The sequence below is a fragment of the Piliocolobus tephrosceles genome, chromosome 1 (genome assembly GCF_002776525.5).
Source record: "Piliocolobus tephrosceles isolate RC106 chromosome 1, ASM277652v3, whole genome shotgun sequence".
NCBI classification, from domain to species: domain Eukaryota; kingdom Metazoa; phylum Chordata; class Mammalia; order Primates; family Cercopithecidae; genus Piliocolobus; species Piliocolobus tephrosceles.
Window position 1 is genome coordinate 84,153,419 of NC_045434.1, and position 19,683 is coordinate 84,173,101.

At 35.2% G+C, this 19,683-nt stretch overlaps 1 protein-coding gene across 2 annotated transcripts in view; it reads right to left on the reverse strand.

Moving 5' to 3' along the window:
• The window catches only part of CDC42BPA (CDC42 binding protein kinase alpha), a 312,993-nt gene that overhangs the window by 200,172 nt on the left and 93,138 nt on the right, over window positions 1-19,683 (reverse strand). For both annotated transcript variants that reach the window (XM_023203616.2, XM_023203615.2), the window contains exons 3-4: window positions 11,343-11,426; window positions 3,546-3,641 (exon numbers count right to left, since the gene is read on the reverse strand). In XM_023203616.2, coding sequence (XP_023059384.2) covers window positions 3,546-3,641; window positions 11,343-11,426 — 180 coding nt within the window. The remainder of the gene's footprint in view (window positions 1-3,545; window positions 3,642-11,342; window positions 11,427-19,683) is intronic.

Below are 19,683 nucleotides of genomic sequence, written 5' to 3' on the forward strand. Positions count from 1 at the left end.
ATGCTGAACTTCAATAGTCACTAGGGAAATGAAAGCCAAAGCAACAATCACTGATTTTAGGAATCACTGGTCGAATTACTAAAAAGACCATCACAGCTTTGGAGATTGTTTCCAGTCCAAGGAAACAATGCTAAAACATCTGAAAACATGCAATAAACGAGTTACGTGCCCCAAAATGAGCATTTCAAAGAACAGATACGATTCTAGAAGTCGTCGTAGGAACATCAGGAAACTCTTTTAATTCCCATGCTGCCATAACAAAGAGATTAACAGTTAATCTTTAGAGGCTCACCTTATAGTTATTCCTCCTTGCTTTCTTTTTGTTTACTATTAAAAAATACTTTTCTAAAAAAAGATACTTTTCTAATAATTTCTGTCTTCACAAATTGGATTCCTATAAAGAATTTAGAGTTCATATGAGTTACTGCAATTAATTTAAAATTCAAGTATCTTGCACCTTTTAAACAAGTTACGTATGTCAATTCAAGGTATTTTCCTTTTTTTCCTCAACCATAAAATAACTAATCAGGAAACAACGAATAAGAAAGTACAGAACGAACAAATTTCACTGGTTCATTATATTCTAGTGTTATGTAAGTGACAAAAATTTTACGTGTCAATGTTGACACAACCAAGCAGCTTTGTATTTAACGAGCTTTTTTTAAAGAAAAAAATGATCTAATCACATATCTACCATTCATTAAATTATGTGCCTTTTTCTGAAACACACAAAAGGTCTACTTGCTGTAATTGCAAATTTTTTCATAAACTATAGTGGCAAGTAGGTTAGAAATGAAAGTTATTTGCCACAGCTTTCTCAAACTGTATAACATTATAAATTATGTTCTTTACTTGGCAATTGAAAAGCTATCAGGGTTAAACATTACTTTGAAAAATAATTATATATAATAAAATTTCCTTTTATGGTATCTAAAATTAGCTTTGTCAACATTTTTTAATGATTTTATTTTCTAATATTGCAAAAATGTTCAAAAGGAAATCTTTGATGATAACCAAGACCTCTGACTCTTGAGATGAATATATGATGAAGGCTCCCCTAAACTAAAGAAACACTGGCAAGTTATAGGAGATTTGACTGCTACAGTGTTTCATTCTTCCTCCAGTTATGTCTTTAATTCTATTTTAGTAATTACTGAGTGGTATATACAGACTATTTTTCCCTGAGAAATGTCTTTGAAAAAGAAATGTTAACCCTAATGTCAAATACAAAAGAATGCAAATAAAACTAAACGAGAGGAGAGAGATAAATCACAGTTCAGGCTTTTTTTGCTATATAAAATTTGGTATTTGAGTAATTTACTTCTATTAATATATCTACAAAATTATATAATTTTTCTATATTTATACCAAAATGTAGATTTTTAAGCAATGCACAAATCTGCAGTGTTACCTTTATCTAATACAGAATACAATGTCATAGTGGATTTTATTCATTATTTGAAAACATTTTGAAAATTATCTTGATACATTGCTATAATTTTTCTAGGCAAAGATGTGGGATGTGTTTTAATCTGCTCTTGCAAGTGTTGTTAACAAACCCATGCAGATTATATTTGCATGATACATTCACCCCTAAAATTTTGTATATTAAATAGAATAAATCCAGTTAAAACATCATTATATTCAATTTAACAACTATGCAACTAGCGCATACAAAACTCTTTATGCTATGGCTTTTAAACAATTCTCACTATAACCCACAATAATATATATGGCTTATATGATAATTTGATAATTCAGTATATTATAAAAGAAATGTGGCATGAGACCATATTCACTCTTACTACTTGTCATTAACTCTGTCATTTTCTATTCTATTTAATCTTCAAAAATGTTGCTTATGGCTGGGCATGGTGGCTCATGGCTATAATCCACACACCTTAGGAGGTCAAGCTGATAGGATCACTTGAAGTCAAAAGTTCAAGATGAGCCTGAGCAACAAACTGAGACCCCATTTTTACTTAAAAAAAAAAAAATTAAGTTAGTGGGGCACAGTGGCACACACCTGTAGTTCCAGTTACTCAAGAGGCTGAGGTGGGAGGGTTGCTTGAGCCCAGGAGTCAGAGGCAGAGTGAGCTCTAATTGGGCAACAGAGCAAGATCCAGCCTGAGCAACAGAGTAAGATCTTGTCTCTTTAAAATTAAAAAAAAAAGAAAAAGAAAAAAATTCCTGCTTGTAACTGACTTAATTGATGTTATTGTCCACTAATGGGTCACCATCTACAGTTTAATAAAACGTTATTATACTCTATAAGCATGTAGGGTATATAAAAGACAAGTAATGACATTATTTGAACACCTAGATCTGGCCTGAAATCAGACAAATCCATGAGTATTATAGAGTTGCATAAACCTTTATTTTTTTTCCTTGTTTCCAGTGGGGTTGGAAAAATCTTTAATTTTACTTTATCTAAAGATGGTACAGTCCATGTAACTTATTTTAAAAAAAAAATTTTTTTTTTTTTGAGACTGAGTCTCGCTCTGTCACCCAGGCTGGAGTGCAGTGGCACAATCTCGGCTCACTGCAACCTCCACCTCCCGGGTTCAAGCCATTCTTCTGCCTCAGTCTCCTGAGTAGCTGGGACTAGAGGTGCCCGCCACCACATCCGGCTAATTTTTTGTATTGTTAGTAGAGACGGGGTTTCACCATGTTAGCTAGGATGGTCTCAATCTCTCAACCTCATGATCCGCCCACCTCGGCCTCCCAAAGTGCTGGGATTACAGGTGTGAGCCACGACATTCCAGCCTATTTAAATGTTTTTTAAAGTGGTATCAAAAAAAAATCAGAGATATATACACACGTGTTATGTAATAAAAATAATTTAAAAATGTAAAGTTAGAATGAGATGAGAAAGATTAATTTCAATGGGAAATTCTGGAAATGATTATTTTAAGATGAATTTGAGCACAATTTTAAAGTGCTAGCTGGACTTCAACAGGAGCAGGGGAAGAGGAATGGTACTGGTATTAAAGGTATCATGAAAAACTCCTGAAGGCCTTCTACAGAACTTAACTAATAGCAATTGTATGTTTGGATTTAGCTTTGACTTGCTTTTTAAGCTTTTATAAAGATTTCCAATGAAAAGGTATCAAATTTCCAGGGAGAAAAAAAAACACCCACATATCAAGTGAACAAGTTACCCTGTGTGAAATGCTGTTAATTTTCTTTTTTTTTTAAATTATACTTTTAAGTTCTAGGGTACATGTGCACAACGTGCAGGTTTGTTACATATGTACACATGTGCCATGCTGGTGTGGTGCACCCATTAACTTGTCGTTTACATTACGTATATCTCCTAATGCTATCCCTGCCCCCTCCCCTCACCCCCCGACAGGCCCCGGTGTGTGATGTTCCCCTTCCTGTGTTCAAGTGTTCTCACTGTTCAGTTCCCACCTATGAGTGAGAACATGTGGTGTTTGGTTTTTTATATGAAATCTACATTTAAATGATGTTTAAATAAAAATAATTCTAATTCTTCCAACAAAAAAATAGTAAGTATATAGAAATACAAAAATGATTCTTACTAAGTTATTGTCATCCTGGAAAGCATAGTGCAAGGCTGTAATCCATTTATTGTCTCCATTCACTAATACATCTCTTTCTTCACGAAAACATGCTGTCTGAAATGCAAAAAGAAAAATTTTAGAGTATACTTTATATAAAACTAGGAAATACACAAAGAATTACTATGTTTATTATATTATTTCTGTTATGGAAAAGGAATACACCTGATATTATAAGACATTTCAATAACACAAGTTTCAAACCACCCTCAGAAACTGGGCTACTGGAATAGTAACTTTTAAAAATATATTTTATATTAAAAACCACTTTTATAGTTCAAAACAATCAGAAAAACACACATAATAATTTAAGAACTACGGACCAACCCACCATCCAGATAATATAAATGTCTACATTTTGCCATATTACTTCTGATCTTTTTAAAGAAATAACATGTAAATTGTAGCCTTCCTACTCCAAACTGCAAACCCATTCTCTTCCCTTTCTCCCATTGTAATTAATAATCTGAAGTCAGTGGATAGTCCAATTATATGACTTGATCACACATGTGTATGTCTATAAACAACAGATTTGTTTTATGTTTTGAAAATGTTCATGGGCCAGGTGCAGTGGCTCATGCCTATAATCCCAGCACTCTGGGATGCCGAGGCGGGCAGACTGCTTGAGCTCAGGAGTTCAGATCAGCCTGGGCAACAGAGTGAAACCCTGTCTCTAAAAAAATACAAAAATCAGCAGGGTGTGGTGGCATACACCTATAATCCCAGCTACCCAGGAGGCTAAGGCGGGAGAATTGCTTGAACCCAGGAGGCACAGGTTGCAGTGGGCCAAGATAGCATCACTGCACTCCAACCTGGGTGACAGGGTGAGACCTTGTCTCAAAACAAAGAAAGAAAAAGAAAACGAAAAAATTTATGTGAATGGTATAATTTTATCTATCCTTTTGCAATTTGTTTTTTTTTTTTTTCTCAAGAATGACTGTTCTTCTTTTAACTGCTATAGCATACCATTGTTTGAACGCACTATAATTTATTTATGCAATAACCATGGAGAAACATAGGTTATTTCCAGTTTTGTATTATTATTATACAATGTTGGAATAAACATATTTGTACAAATGTGCAAGAGTTTCTCCACTGTATATACTTAGAAGCAGAAATGCTAAATGCAAATTTCAACTTCACCATTTAGCCAATTTTCTTTCCTGAGTGCTATACCAATTACTATCTCCACCCAGAATATAAAAGCTCTGCTTTTCCCCATATCCTCAACTACATGTGACATTATTAGACTTTTAAGTGGTTGCCAACACGATGGGTGTGAAATAATATCATTATTCCTTTAATTAATATATTCCTAATTACAGGTGCAGATAAATAGCTTTACATACACTTACTGAACACCTGAACTTTGTCTTTTAATTGTTCACTTCCCTTGTCCATTTTATCTAATGGATTGGTTTTTCAAATTGTTTTTTTAAAGTTGTAGTTTATTCTGAGAATATATTTCCACTACTATAAAAGTATATCCTGGAGAACCTTAGAAATATATAAACAAAAATAAAAAGTAATTTTTTAACTCTTTTTTTTTGATACAGGATCTCACTCTATTGCCCAAGCTGGAGTACAGTGGTACGATCACAGCTCACTGCAGCCCAGGCTCCTGGGCTCAAGTGATCCTCCCACCTTTGCCTCTCGAGTAGCTGGGACTACAGGTGCACACCACTACGACCAGCTAATTTTTTAATTTCTTTCTAGAGACGAGGTCTCACTATCTTGCTCAGGTTGGTCTTATACTACTGGGCTCAAGCAATCTTCCGCCCCCTCAAAGTGCTAGGATTACAGGTATGAGCTACCACACCCAGCCTAAAAATTAATTTTATATATCATAATTTGTAATACATTCTCCTTAATTTTTAACTAAAAAGAAACAAAAATAACACTATGACAGAAACTTCAAAGATAACTCTAAGAAAGTAAAAGTAAGTAAAAGTCTCCCTGAGTCATGTTCCCATAGTTTCACTGACCAACTGTTGTGTCCAGAGGTTATCATTATTAACTCTTTGGTCAGAATCCTTTCAGAAAATTTGTGTCTATATAAGCATGAATGCGTGCACACAGAGATTATATATTCACATGGTATTCCACCTCTCCTATATGTTTTGGTCTTTATACAAATGAGATTATAGTGCTCTGTAAGTTGTTTTTTTTTTTTTTTTTTCAAGTAACAATGAATTTGAACATCCTTCCGTATCAGTACATAGAAATCTACCTAATTTTTTCTTAATGGCTACACCATATTCCAGATACACTAAAAACATTATCATACAGTATGCTATATATAATAAGTGATTATTGTTTCTCACAAGGTAAATTCAACAGCCATGATACACAAAACAATTAAATTACTAAAATCTACAACACTATGCTTTGGTTCTTTTTTCTTGCTCTGTCGCCCAGGCTGGTGTGCAGAGGCACAATCTCAGCTCACTACAACCTCTGCCTCCTGGATTCGAGCAATTCTCCTGCCTTAGCCTCCCGAGTAGCTAGGACTACAGGTGAGCGCCACCAGGCCCAGTTAATTTTTTGTATTTTCAGTAGAGACAGGGTTTCACTGTGTTAGCCAGGATGGTCTCCTCTCCTGACCTCGTGATCCTCCCACCTTGGCCTCCCAAAGTGCTGGGATTACAGGCATGAGCCACTGCACCTAGCCGTTCTGGTTCTTTTTAAGGGGAAAACAGAAAGCACTTTACATACTTCCTACTAAGTCCTGTTTTATGATTTAACCGACCTGAGGTTATGGTTTACTGCTAACATTTTAGAGAGCTTGTAAAGACTGCCAGGGTCTAGGAGACTACTTTCTCCTGGCTTTATCTCCCTATAAGAGCAATCTGAAATTTTATAAACATTCTAGCTAGAATTTAATAAATATTCATTATTTAATTTGACCAATAACTCAAAACTAAAAAAAGTTCCAAAGACTTTAGTCAACAGAACATATTAAACTTTGAGTTCTAATCTATGTTAAACTGTTTAACTAAAAAAATTATTTTTAAAAAATAAAAATAATAGGCCAGGAGTGGTGGCTCATATCCGCAGTCCCATGCTTTGGGAAGTGAGGTGAGAGGATTACTTGAGGCCTGAAGTTTGAAACCAGCCTGCCTGGCATAGAAAGACCCTGTCTGTACAGGGGAAAAAAAAAAAAAATCTGCCAGGCTGGTGGCATGCACCTTTGTAGTCCTAGCTACTTGGAAGGCTGAGGCAGGAAGATCACATGAGCCTAGGAGTTTAAGGCTGAAGTGAGCTAAGATCACACCATTGCACTCTAGCCTGGGCCACAGAGCAAGACTCTGTCTCTTCAAAAACATTAATTAAAATAAGAAAACAAACAATATAAACTATTTATAACATAAACTTTCAAACGTATACAAGGGTAGAGAAACTAGAATAAAAACCCCTGCCTCCTAATATACTCTATACTCAACTTCAACAATTATTTTTATAATTTTATAATTATTGTTACTCTTAGTAAAGTACTACACAAAGTAAAAAATGAACAAATTCAAGTTCCCTTTTCTCCTTCAAATACACCCAGTCCTTCTGTCTTAAGTAGATCATTATTAAGGGTTTCTTATTTATCCTTGACAGAAAATTTTATTACAATGAAATCATATTATAAGGCTGATTTTTCATATTGCTTTTCCACTTAAAATATGTATTTTTTCCACTTCTATATATTTAATACATTTATAATATCTCATTCTTTGTTAATAGCCTTGGAAAGGTTTAACTCTCAGCCCAGTGCAGTGGCTCCACCTGTAATCCCAGCACTTTGGGAGGCCGAGGCAGGCAGATCATTTGAGCCCAGGAGTTTGAGACTAGCCTGAGCAACATAATGAGACCCTGTTTCTACAGAAAATACAAAAATTAGCTGAGTGTGGTGACATGTGCCTGTAGTCCCAGCTATTCCCAGGCTAAGGTGGGAGGATCCCTTGAGCCCAGGAGGCAGAGGCTGCAGTGAGCCAAGATCACAACACTGCACTCCGGCCTGGGCAACAGAGCAAGACTCTGCCTCAATAAATAAATAAAAATATTTTTAAAAGATTTTTTTAAAAGGTTTAACTCTCAAGACAGTGTTTCTGTAAACTATACTGTGTCTCCTCATAAAATGAGTAAGGACATCTCTTAATGAGCGAAGTCAGTACTCACTGAACAAATGTGAAGAAAGAAGTAAAATTTATAGAACAGATTGAGAGCAGTAGTTAATTCATTAATTTAGGAGGTTGTTGATAAACTAGCAAAGTCTGTAAATGATGAACTTGTACAGTTGTTGGTGATAAACTAGCAAAGTCTGTAAATGGTAAATGTGAAATTACTGGACAATTATTATATTATTATACCTTTCTGCCCAGGTATAGAAAGAGAGGAGGCTTCCTAGCACCTTTGAGTAACCCATATCTCATTAATTATATATTTGACATATGGCTTGAAACAGAATAAGGTAAATAAGTTGGACATAAACCTCTGAAAAAATTGTTTTAAAGCATCAACAATACACAAATTTAAAAAAAGGAATTTTGCTTCTCATTTGTAATTTATTAAGCATCACTGGTAGGTCTTGTTTTCCAAAGATGGATAAGTCATGGTCAGAAGGGTTTTTATAAATGTTTTTTTTAAAAAAAGATACGCTTATTCAAGCATAGAAATACAATTTCTATTTTAAAGTGAATTCTTCCTTAAAAGTTTCAACGCAGAATTTCTGCCTGAAAGATAAAAGTTTTCTCAAATAGTTTGAGGAGCGTACCTTTCAAATATGGAATCAGTCTTGCATCCCAACAATAAATCACACTTGGGCATGGTATATAATTCTTTTAAAATACTGCTGAATTGTATTTGCTAATATTTTGTTAAAGATATTTGCATCTAAATGCTTGAGGAATATTTATCTTAAACTTTCTTTGTATGGTCCTTGTCAGGTTTTTCTATCAGCATAACACTGACCTCCAAAAGGGGTCTTATACTCTAAGGTCCTGAGGTCCCTAGCTGGTCTACCTTATACTCTCTACCTTTTGGATTCTTCTAATGCTTGTTTTATATATAATGTCCAGAATCTTTAGCTGTACTTCACAGAGAACAGGGAGAAATGAGTCTATTCCATCTTGTCTCAGAAACAGAATATATTAATACTTGTTAATTCAATAAAATATTTGATTTTAAATTATACTGTTTTATTTTCAATTTTGCCACTTCCAGCTGTAATGAAAGCTAACCCAGTTATTTGTCCTTTTCACAATTCTTCCCCAAAATATCTAGCTTCATTTAAAAAAAAAAGTACAAACTTTAATTCAATTTTTTAAAGGTTCTAACTCTGAAACAGCAAACTGACTACAGTTGTTATTTCTGCTAAACAGAACATAATTATTTACTATTTTGTAATAACAGGATTTGTTGCTCTAGCAGCCGGGAACGCTATCACACCTTCAGGGTTTGCATCAGCTGAAGAAAGCCTACCAGTCTAAGGCCATGTCCTTCAGGGGTAGTCCATGTCCACTGACTAGTAGAGGCAGGTGTATAATGGTCTAGACATTTTGATCCAATGTAGGACACTTCTCAAGAGCCATTTCTGCTACAGAGCTCCCAGTGGAATCAACTGAGGCTGATGGGACAACTTTACAAATCCTATTTCCCTCCCTTCCCTTCTACAGGTGTTGATCTCAAAAGAAATCCCTAACAAATATCTGCACAATAAACTCAATCCCGGTATTTACTCCTTGAGAAATTCAACCAGTGACAGTAAGGCAATTCAGTCTTAGGGAAATTATAAGTAAAAACTAAGATGTTGAATATAATGGATGCTAGCACATATCCCAGTGATACATGTGACATTAAATCTCCCAGATACTTTGTCAAACAGGATATTACTATACAATAATTACCTCTGGGGGGATGTAGATAAAAAGGAAAAAGTATACACTATTAACAGGAATGTAAATCAGTATAATCTTTATGGAAAACAGTACATCGATTTCTCAGAACTACCATTTCATCCTGCAATACTACTACTGGGTATCTACCCAAAGGAAAAAAAATCATTATATCAAAAAGATACCTGTACTCATATGTTTATTACAGCACTATTCCCAATAGCAAAGTCATAGAATCAATCTTGCTGTCCATTAACACAGGACTGAATAAAGCAAATGTGGTATGTGTATACACATATGTATATATGTATGTGTGTGCATGTATATACACACACATACATATATGAAATCTTATCTTCTGCAGCAACATGAATGGAATGGGAGATCATTATCCTAAGTGAAAAAACTCAGAAAGCCCAATACCACATGTTCTCATTTACAAGTGGAAGCTAAACCATGAGTACACATGGACATACAGAGTGGAATAATACATTGCAGACTATAAAAGGTGGGAGGGTGGGAAGGGGGTGAGGGTTGAAAAGTTGCCTATTGGGTCCAATGTTCAGTATTTGGGTGACGGGTTCACTAGATGGGTACTTCACCACAATGCAATATACGCATGTAAGTAATCTGCACCTTATCTCCTAAATACATAAAAACAAACAAAAGAATGTTTAATGAAGAAATAGTATTTTAAAATAATGACCTCTGGGAGGTAGAGAAAGGATGGACTTGGGTGGTAAAAGAACGCTTTGGCTTTATCTGTAATATGCTATTATTTGTTTTACAAGGAATATATTTGTGCTTCACTTCTAAGGGTTTTTGTTTGTTTTCTTTTTTTTTTAGTTTAAAAAAAAACTAAAACCAAAAACTTGGCCAAAATGTTATTAATTCTGGGTAACAGAACAAAAGTGATTACTAGTTTCTTCTTTGTGTTTTCAAATTTCTCCAAAGAAATAAATAATGAAGGATTTACTTTCACTGCCACCACATCTGTCATCATGGGAACCCTTTTTGCTTTTCCCTATACGTTTGTTCATCTTTGGGTTGCTACAAGTACTGACAGATAAAGATCTCTAAGGGCGAATTTCCTGTTATTTTCTTACTAATCTTACCAACTTTCAGGGTTATTACTCAGCCTGCTCATCAGTATCACTTTTTATCAGTTAAAATACTGACAGAATTCTACATCAGTTAAGTTCTGCTTCCCTGAAGCCCCAGAATGCCTACCCCATTCAACCCTTCCCCATGATACAGCACAGCAGTGGACCCCCAAGAACTCCACCCCAAATCTATGTGTGACATCAGTTCTGACCAGGCCATACTAGCTGCTGGATATTTTTAACATCACTCCAGCCAATCCTTCCCTTAAATCTACATAAAAATGCAGGCAGTTCTTGCACTACTAAATTTTACTACAACTCCTGTAATATAAAACGAAATACAAAGTGACTGCATAATCAGCATTAAACAAAATTTCCAGAGGGTATGTTCAAAACTCCTGCTGACTTTTGCTTGTAGCAGAATATAGATAAATACAGAATAATATAAACAAGTTATGTCACGTTAGAAATCAGCCACTACGAAATGTCTTTCTATAAAAGAAAGTAGTTTGCAGACGTCCTTTAAATATAGCTGCATAAGCCCCACATTACAAGGGTTTCCATTTAGTATTCCACTAATATTAAATTAGCATATGGATTGTAACCTTTATCACAACTATATCACAATTGTGTTGAATTTGTCTTTTATGCCTTAAAGAATGTCACCATAGACAAAATGTTACCAAGTAATATTTAATGAGCTCTATGTAATTTTATAGTTCCTGAAAAATATTTCTAAAATATTTATATATTCCAATACATAAGACTCTTACCTCAGCTCTTTTCAGCATTTCCCATTTATTCAATATTTTCATGGCAAATACTTTATCTGCATTTTTTAGTTTTACTACGGCAACCTAGAAAAGATAGAGGAAATATAAATTTTAAAAGAATGACAAATAATTTTTTCAGTCATCCATTTTCCTTTTTCCTCTCTGTAAAAAAAAATAAATACCAATTATCAATTATGTCAATGTAGTTCAAATTCTAAGATCCTAAATTAAATAATGTTGTCAGATGAAAAAGTTAGTGAACATGTGCCAAACTAACAACTATATTTGTGAATACTTTATCAGTTGGTATTTGGGAACACTGCATTAGTTGGTAATTATACATTATATCCTCCTTTCCAAGTTTTCTGCTCTGGAATTTAAACTTAATATCTACTATCACTAAGAAACTGAACAAAAGGTTCAACAGGAAAGAACTAGAGCTTATTAAATAATGCATGCAAAATTCCAACACCATGTTACAAGGAAGGGCAGCTGCCAAAACAAATATGTTCTGTGAGGATCAAACAATATGAAATAAACTGAAAACGATCCTATTTTTCTTATCACATACTCTTACATACTATACCATAACCCCCAAACTACATACTATACCATAACCCCCAAACCACATACACACATATACATACGCATAGAGAGCAATTAAAACTGACAATTTTACAAAAACTAAACTTTACACATTCCTTCCAAAAAGAAAAAAAAGGAACATTTGTAGGGAGACCCCCTGAAACTATTGCTATGGAATAAAAGATGAAATACTCCTGATTATTGTAAATACAAAACTGCATGCAAGATTGTGTAAAGACAATACCAGGTTGGACTGCCACAATGAGCCAAGAGCGCATGATGTGCTTCCCCCTGCAGAGAGCCTACGAATGGATGTGCAGTCAGGGAGGTTTCACATCACCAAGATTCCTATCCCAGAAAAGCAGATGCTCATAGCTCTGGGAATAGAATGAGACCTCTGTGGAGAGCCTATAAACGAATGCATGGGGGTGTGCCTGTCCATATGGATAAGACAGGGCTATAAACGCCCTCATCTTGCCACGGCTCTTCTAGGCCTCTTTAGGGTTAAGGCATACTTTCTGAGAATTTCTGGTCTAACAGGTTGTCTAGCTTCATGTCCTGTTTCTATGGATTGTTGGTAACCAGCTTTTGCTACAACTGTTACTACTGATTAATATCTTGCTAATCATAGGTTATGGAAAGACTGTGTTTCTGTTTTAAGGCTCTGTTAGAAATTACTGATGCACACACTATATTGTAAATCCCTATCTCCGTATACTGTACTTCTGCATACAGATGTTATGTTAAAGAATTACTTCATCCTCATGTGACCATCTCACCTCATAATCAAATGACCCTAAATCCCTCACTAACCTACCCCTGCCCTGACTAAACTTAAGAATAAATGCTGGTATATCCAGTGCGTTGGCAGCATCGCGGGACCAGAAGGCAGTGACACCCCTGGACCCAGCTTTCACTATCTTGTGTGTGTCTATTATTTCTCAACCTGCCGATCCGCCTGGGAACAAAGAGAGAGCCCCATTGCATTGTGGGTTGCTGGCCAGATGCCTCAATAAACATTTATTTCTGTATTTTACATTTCAACTGTGAATCAAAAACTATCAAATACAATAAATAAAGTCCCTTTCTCACTCTCAACAAACTGATTACATTTCTATTTCTATCTCTCTGCTTCAGTTTAACCAGATAATCTATAAGGGCACTTCCAGCCCACTGGATTTGCCATAGGCCAGAGGCTAGCCTACAAAAGAAGAAAATAAAGGTTAAACGAGGATGCTTCCAGTTACTGGGGGTAGGTGGGGAGGAAGAGAAATGCTACCCTAATATGCAGAAAGGGAGGTCAAACTATATACAGCAGATCTTCAAACTGCTGTTCAATGGGATATTTCCAAAAATAGAGTATAGGTTTAAACTCAAGAGCAAAAAAAAAAAAAAAAAGCAAATATGCATATCAAGGTTATTTAATAAATTTATATTTGGATCAGACTGCAATAAAAATAACATGACCATATAATTACAGTAAGTGTATGAATACTAAGTATGTCTTGGTAATTGTTATAAGTGGTTATAATGACTGATTATAGTTTTTCATCAATTAAAATGGTGAGAAAGAAAAGGAAGTATCTCAGTTTCAAACACAATCACTTTAGTCTTCAGTCATATCTGGAGAAATGATGGGTCAATTAAATTGTTCTCAAAATGGAATCAAACTTAAAAAGGTCTGTAATAAAGAATAAGGAAAAACTTGAAACATTGTTTCACTAAGATCTCTGAAAGGGTGAACACACCACTTGAGCTACTGCTTAGACTCAAAAATCAAACCCTGCACAATTGGGAGTGCACATGGACAGACAGACAGGAGCACTAAGCTATACAAGATTAAATTTAGGGCGGGGAAAACACACAGAACGCTAACACTTACACCCTCTTATTCTGATTGAGGGAAGAATAGCTGAAAGACTCCAAAATTTAGGTATCTTCCCCTCCTAAGGTCACAATGCGAGAAAAGTACTAGCAGTACTCTACAATTCACCAGTTTTCTATAAGTATGTACCTGATGATAACCACTAACAAAAGTAGTGGTAGTAGTAATACCCACCCAATACTACTAGTATAAATCTAGCAGAAGGAGGAGTGTGTTCTAAATGCCAGGCACTATGGTAAGAGTTTTACACAGGTCCATAATCCCTTATCTGCAATTCTAAAAGACAAAAGGTTTTCATAACTCATTTGGCAGCATGTAGTGACATCAGGCTATTAATATTCTTGCTTTTTAATCTCACTTAGTATAAAAACAAACATGCTTCATTGAAGAAATGTCAATGTATCTGTTTATGAAGTGCTGCTCCAAACGCCAATGGGAATGTTACATAAAATAGAGTGTACTAACTAAATTATCTTTCTAAAATCCAAAAATATTGGAACCAAAACAACCTCTGGAATATACAACTGTGCAGTAGGAATGATGATGATGCCTAATATTTATTGAACACTCAAACACTTAGCTAGCATTTATTGTGGCTGTTTTGGGGTGTGGTCACGGCATGGATTCTGAAGCCAGACTACTTGGGTTTGAATCCTAGTTTTGTCATTAGCTGTACAACTCTCGGCAAAAAACTTAACTTTTCAATACTTCAGTGTCCTTGTCATGATAACAGGGTTAATAACAATACTTATATCATTGTGGTAAAGATTTTAAAAATTAATACAAGTATAATCCTTGTACTTGGGATTATTGACCACTAATTATTGAGGTATTGTGGTATAACTGATCAGGGCCAAAATGAGACCCATTCTACACACCTGTGCAGTCATCAGTGCTGCCATGCTGCTGCACAGTGAAAAATATTTTCAAGTTTTTCAAGGGTCTGGCGCTTAGTAAGCATTCAATAAGTATTAGCTATGATTATGTGCTAGGCATTACACTAAGCATGTTATAGCTCAATCTCTTCACTGCCAACTCTACCTCTAATACGTGGCAAAGAATACAACTCTCAATTTCTTCAGTTTCCTTAACTACCAAAATAAAAACCCTTTCATCTCTTTAATTTCTAACTTTCTATAATTTTAGACTTATGAAAAATATATTTACATAGAAATATGGATAGAAATACCCTCAACTGAATATATCTACATACAAATAAAAACTAAGCCAAAATATTCACCAGTGTGGTTTTCAATAGTAAAATATTGAAATGAACTTAAATATTCTAAATGATCAATTTGACTAAATGTGATATCTCACAGTATGACAGAAAATTACTCATACACTTTAAAAAATTACTGAGGAATGTTAATAGGGAAAAGTTCACAGTATAAACAAATAAGTTTATTAAAGTGTGTACACTGTGACTTTTTTCTCTCTCTATATATATATATACACACACACACATAAAACATGTACCATAAACGCTTTATGTATATTAACAGAAGAATCAAAAAATCAGGTATTTCTAGGTGATGCAATTTCTACTTGCTTTTCTACATTTTCTAGATAAAACACATAAAATCTGAAGCATGGAATGAAGTAGTATGGGATACTACATCACATCCTGGTCATGAAATGACTGCTAATTGTCGAGGTATTGTGGTGTAACTGATCAGGGCTAAAATGAAGCTACATTTTAGCTTGCGTGTGGTTATCAGGAATGCCATGCTGCTGCAGGGTGGAAAACATTTTCAAAGCTATCTTACAACAGTTTCATGAGCTACCTAAAATATTTTCTGGAATAAGGTGAGTGTGGTGAAATAAATGTCAGTTCAGGAAATATTCTTGAACTATCAAATTGGTAAATGATGAGAAAAGAATATGAAGCTTACAAAGTAATAAAATAAAATCAAACTGATCTTGCTTTTCTCCTTTAACACTGCAAGTCATATTCATATTCATTTCAGTAGCTAAAAATCAAGAAGAGGAGGATTTTCTTAGAACTCTAACCTCAGGTCCTGTATTTTCAAGAACCATAGCTAACATATAAGAGTGTAGTACGTTAAAATGTCCTTTCTTGTTTAGCTTGATCAAAATTAAAAGTACATTTAGTATGAACTGCAAGACTATAGTTTAACACAGAACAGACATATTTTTTAAAACATTAGCAATGTCTTGAAAGACTTCACAGTAAAAACATGTTAGAAAACCTGTACTAATAATAATTCAAGAATTATCTCTGTAAACACTACAGAAACTAGTGTTTTTTAGTCATTTGAAGCTACAAACTAGTTACAAATTGCAATTACAGAATTTTATGTTCATTCTTAAGTTACAGGTTGTAGAAAACAGAAACAGTTGCCATGGACTTCTATAAATCTAGTCTTCCTGCATATAGCAAGAATTCATTCACCATACCTCCTCTGTTCCAACCCATTCCAAGCTACCATTATATCTTGCCTGAGGCCAGGCACCATGGCTAATGTCTATAATCCCAGCACTATAGGAGGCCAAGGTGGGTGGATCACCTGAGGTCAGGAGTTTGAGACCAGTCTGGCCAGCACAGTGAAACCCCATCTCTACTAAAAATACAAAAATTGGCCAGGTGTGGTGGTGGGCGTCTGCAGTCCCAGCTACTAGGGAAGCTGAGGCAGGAGAACTGCTCGAACCCAGGACACGGAGGTTGCGGTGAGCTGAGATCATGCCACTGCACTTCTGCCCAGGCTGAAGTGAGTGAGACTGTCTCAAAAAACAAACAAACAAAAGAAAATCTTGCCTGGATTGTCCTACCTGACCTGTCTACTTCTGTCCTCTCATCCCACTATCTATCCTCAACACTGAAGCTACAGTAGATCCTCTTGAAATGTAGCTCAGATCATGACACTCCTCTGCTCCACAGCTTCCAATGGTTTCCCATCTCTCTCCAAGTAAAAGTCAAAATCCTTCTATGCCTTATGGGGCCAACATGTTCTGGCCCTTCACCTTCCCTGACTTCATGCTACTCTCCCCCTGGTTCACTCTGCTCCAGCTATAATGATCATCTTGCTCAATCTCAACCAGCCTTTGTACTTGTTCATCCCTAGCCCTGGAATATTCTAGCCCCACAAAGCCACACAGTTTTCTCTTTCACTCCTTCAATGAAATGTCCCTTTACCCCTTGACACTTTCTTACCCATTTCTTTGCTTCCCTTTCCCATTAGTTGTTATCATTATGAACTATGTATTCTATTTATGTATTTTGTTCATTGTTTGCTTCATTCACTACAACATAAGCTAAAGAGGGCAGGGATTTTTTTTCCTATTTGTTCACTAGTACACACCTAGTAATTGGGAATCTGTAGGTACTCAATAAACATTAGCTGAATTAATGATGAATGACTGGGAATCTGTGGGTGTATATACATGCAAAGTTTACAGCATCAATATTCTCAGCTGCAAGTATACAACTACACTGACACTAAAACTCAAAAATAAGGTATTATGACAAAAGAGATACAATTGTGTATTTTGTGATTTATTAAACATCTATCAGCTTATTCCAGCTCATTGTGTTCTCTTAACAGGCATCGAAGTCCTGACTTCACAACTTGGCCTTTATTATCTTTTGTCTGTTGCTGCTCACTACTGACTGTCTTTTTCACCTTTTAATTTCCCCCACATATCATCTACTATAATTTATGATTAATAATAATAAAATAACAAAAAATAACTCTTATTTATGGAAAGCTTATTCTGTGCCTAGCATTGGGCTAAGCATATTACATACATTACCCCCCATTTAATCCTTATACCAATCTAAAGCGGATTCTATAATCCCCACTTAAATTAGTAAACTAATGTTTGGAGAAGTTAATTAACTCACTCATAGCGACAAAATTAGTAAGTAATAGAACCAGAATATGTACCTGGCTATCTGATAAGAGAGCTAATATACTTTACTACTCTTAAGTACTGAATAGTTCTATAGGTACTGAGGAGTTCTTCCCATTCATCATACCTGTAATTTTGATACCTATTGACACGTTAATGGTCATCATTACAAAATGTGTAGAAATCGCTGTATTTGCATTTTTCAAAACTGTTCTGAGTGACCAATTTGTGTTCAAAATATTTATTAAAAATGGGGGAGAAAATAAATATTATCTTTAATAAGCAAACTAAAAACACTACAAAGAGTTTATTAAACCAACTAGAGATATCCTTTCTATAGAGACACAATTTATATATTCAGTAGCAATAGTCAAAATTCTTTAAAATTGGGACAGCATGGGCATCAACCAATCAGAACAAACACTGGCTATAAAATACAGTATGCCCACACCAGTTTGCCCCTACAGACTGAAGACTAGCACCATCAAAGGTGAATCATGCAATGTAACTTCTTACTCCCCCATGAATGCCAGGAGAGCCAGAGTAAAAGATTTTTTAAAGAAGAATGAATGGCTAAAGGTAATTCTCCCTTCAGACCCTAGAACTGGACTATGCAGACACGTAAGGGCCTAGTTATAGTAATTAGAGGAAGCAAGCTAATTAAAAGCTTTTGACACCTGAAGCAGGGGTAGCAGGCCAAAGCAGCAAGCTTTCACAACAAGCTCTGAAGCCCAGAAGCCTTGAAGCTGCCGGAGCAAGGCTGGAGCAGGCAGAAGCGGTGAGCCACCAGGAAACTGTTGACAGGCAACACCCAGGGCGTAAGTTAAAGGTTTTCCTGAAAGCAAAAAGGAAAACCCAGCGTTAAGTTAAGCAGTAACTAACACAATTGAGTTGTAGAGAGAAGGTTCATAACTCACTGAGCTGCTGAATTTCAATTGTATCTTACTGTTTCCCACGATTTATGCATTTATTATAAGAGTTACATAAATGATGCATTTATTTTCATGGTTTTTTTTTTTTTTTTAAAGAAAGAGCATAACTGACAGAAACGCTCCTATCAAATATTCATGCAGAAGTTAGCCTATCCACTGGGCCTATATATCTATTGAAAAATTCCTGGTAGAAGACAAAACATCTTGGAGGAAATGATTATCCCTCTAGGGTCTCTTCATTCCTAAACCTACTAGTTCATAAACACTACAGGGTATGTAAGCCCAGCAGACATATTTTCATCAGGAATGAATAAGCAGTAAAGCTCATAATCCGGCCAATACTACCTTTCTATACAAAATTAATTGTTTTGAAATAACAGTTAATTATCAGCAAACTGTTGCTTTTATTTCACATATTTTAATCAATACACACATAGAGCAAGAACATAACAAAAAAAAAATTTAAAAAGACACCTCACACTAAATCCCCAATATTATCAGTCATGCGTCAAGTGCTCTGACTTGATCCTGGAGGTTTAAATGGCACAGACCTATGACCAGGCAGGACTTGACTGACTGCTGGACTGCTATCTGCTGCCACCAACTCCCGAGCCCTGTACCCCCCATTCTTTAATTCTTCCAAGCATCAGGACAGTAGAGCAAATTTGGCTGTCCTTAACTAACTGCCTTACATATCCTAATGAGCAACTACAAGTAATTTTTCAATTCCCTGTCTTTTTTTTTCAGTCTCTTTAATGAAAAAAAAGTCATGTTTTATATTTATATATATATATGTATATAAACATATATGGATATATATAAAATAAGGATATATATAAAGATATATATGTAAGGAATATATACATTACATATATATGAATATATATATTCTTTAAGTCTTTTTTATTGTTGTTTTTTATTTCCATAGCTCAATCTCAGCTGAGCCCTCAAATCTACCTGCAGTCCTGACATTAATTCTGTCACTCTCAACAGAACTTTACCAGTCTTTCAAAATGTCCTGTACCACCCTGCCACTACAAACTATCCCATCCTGTCCTATCTACTC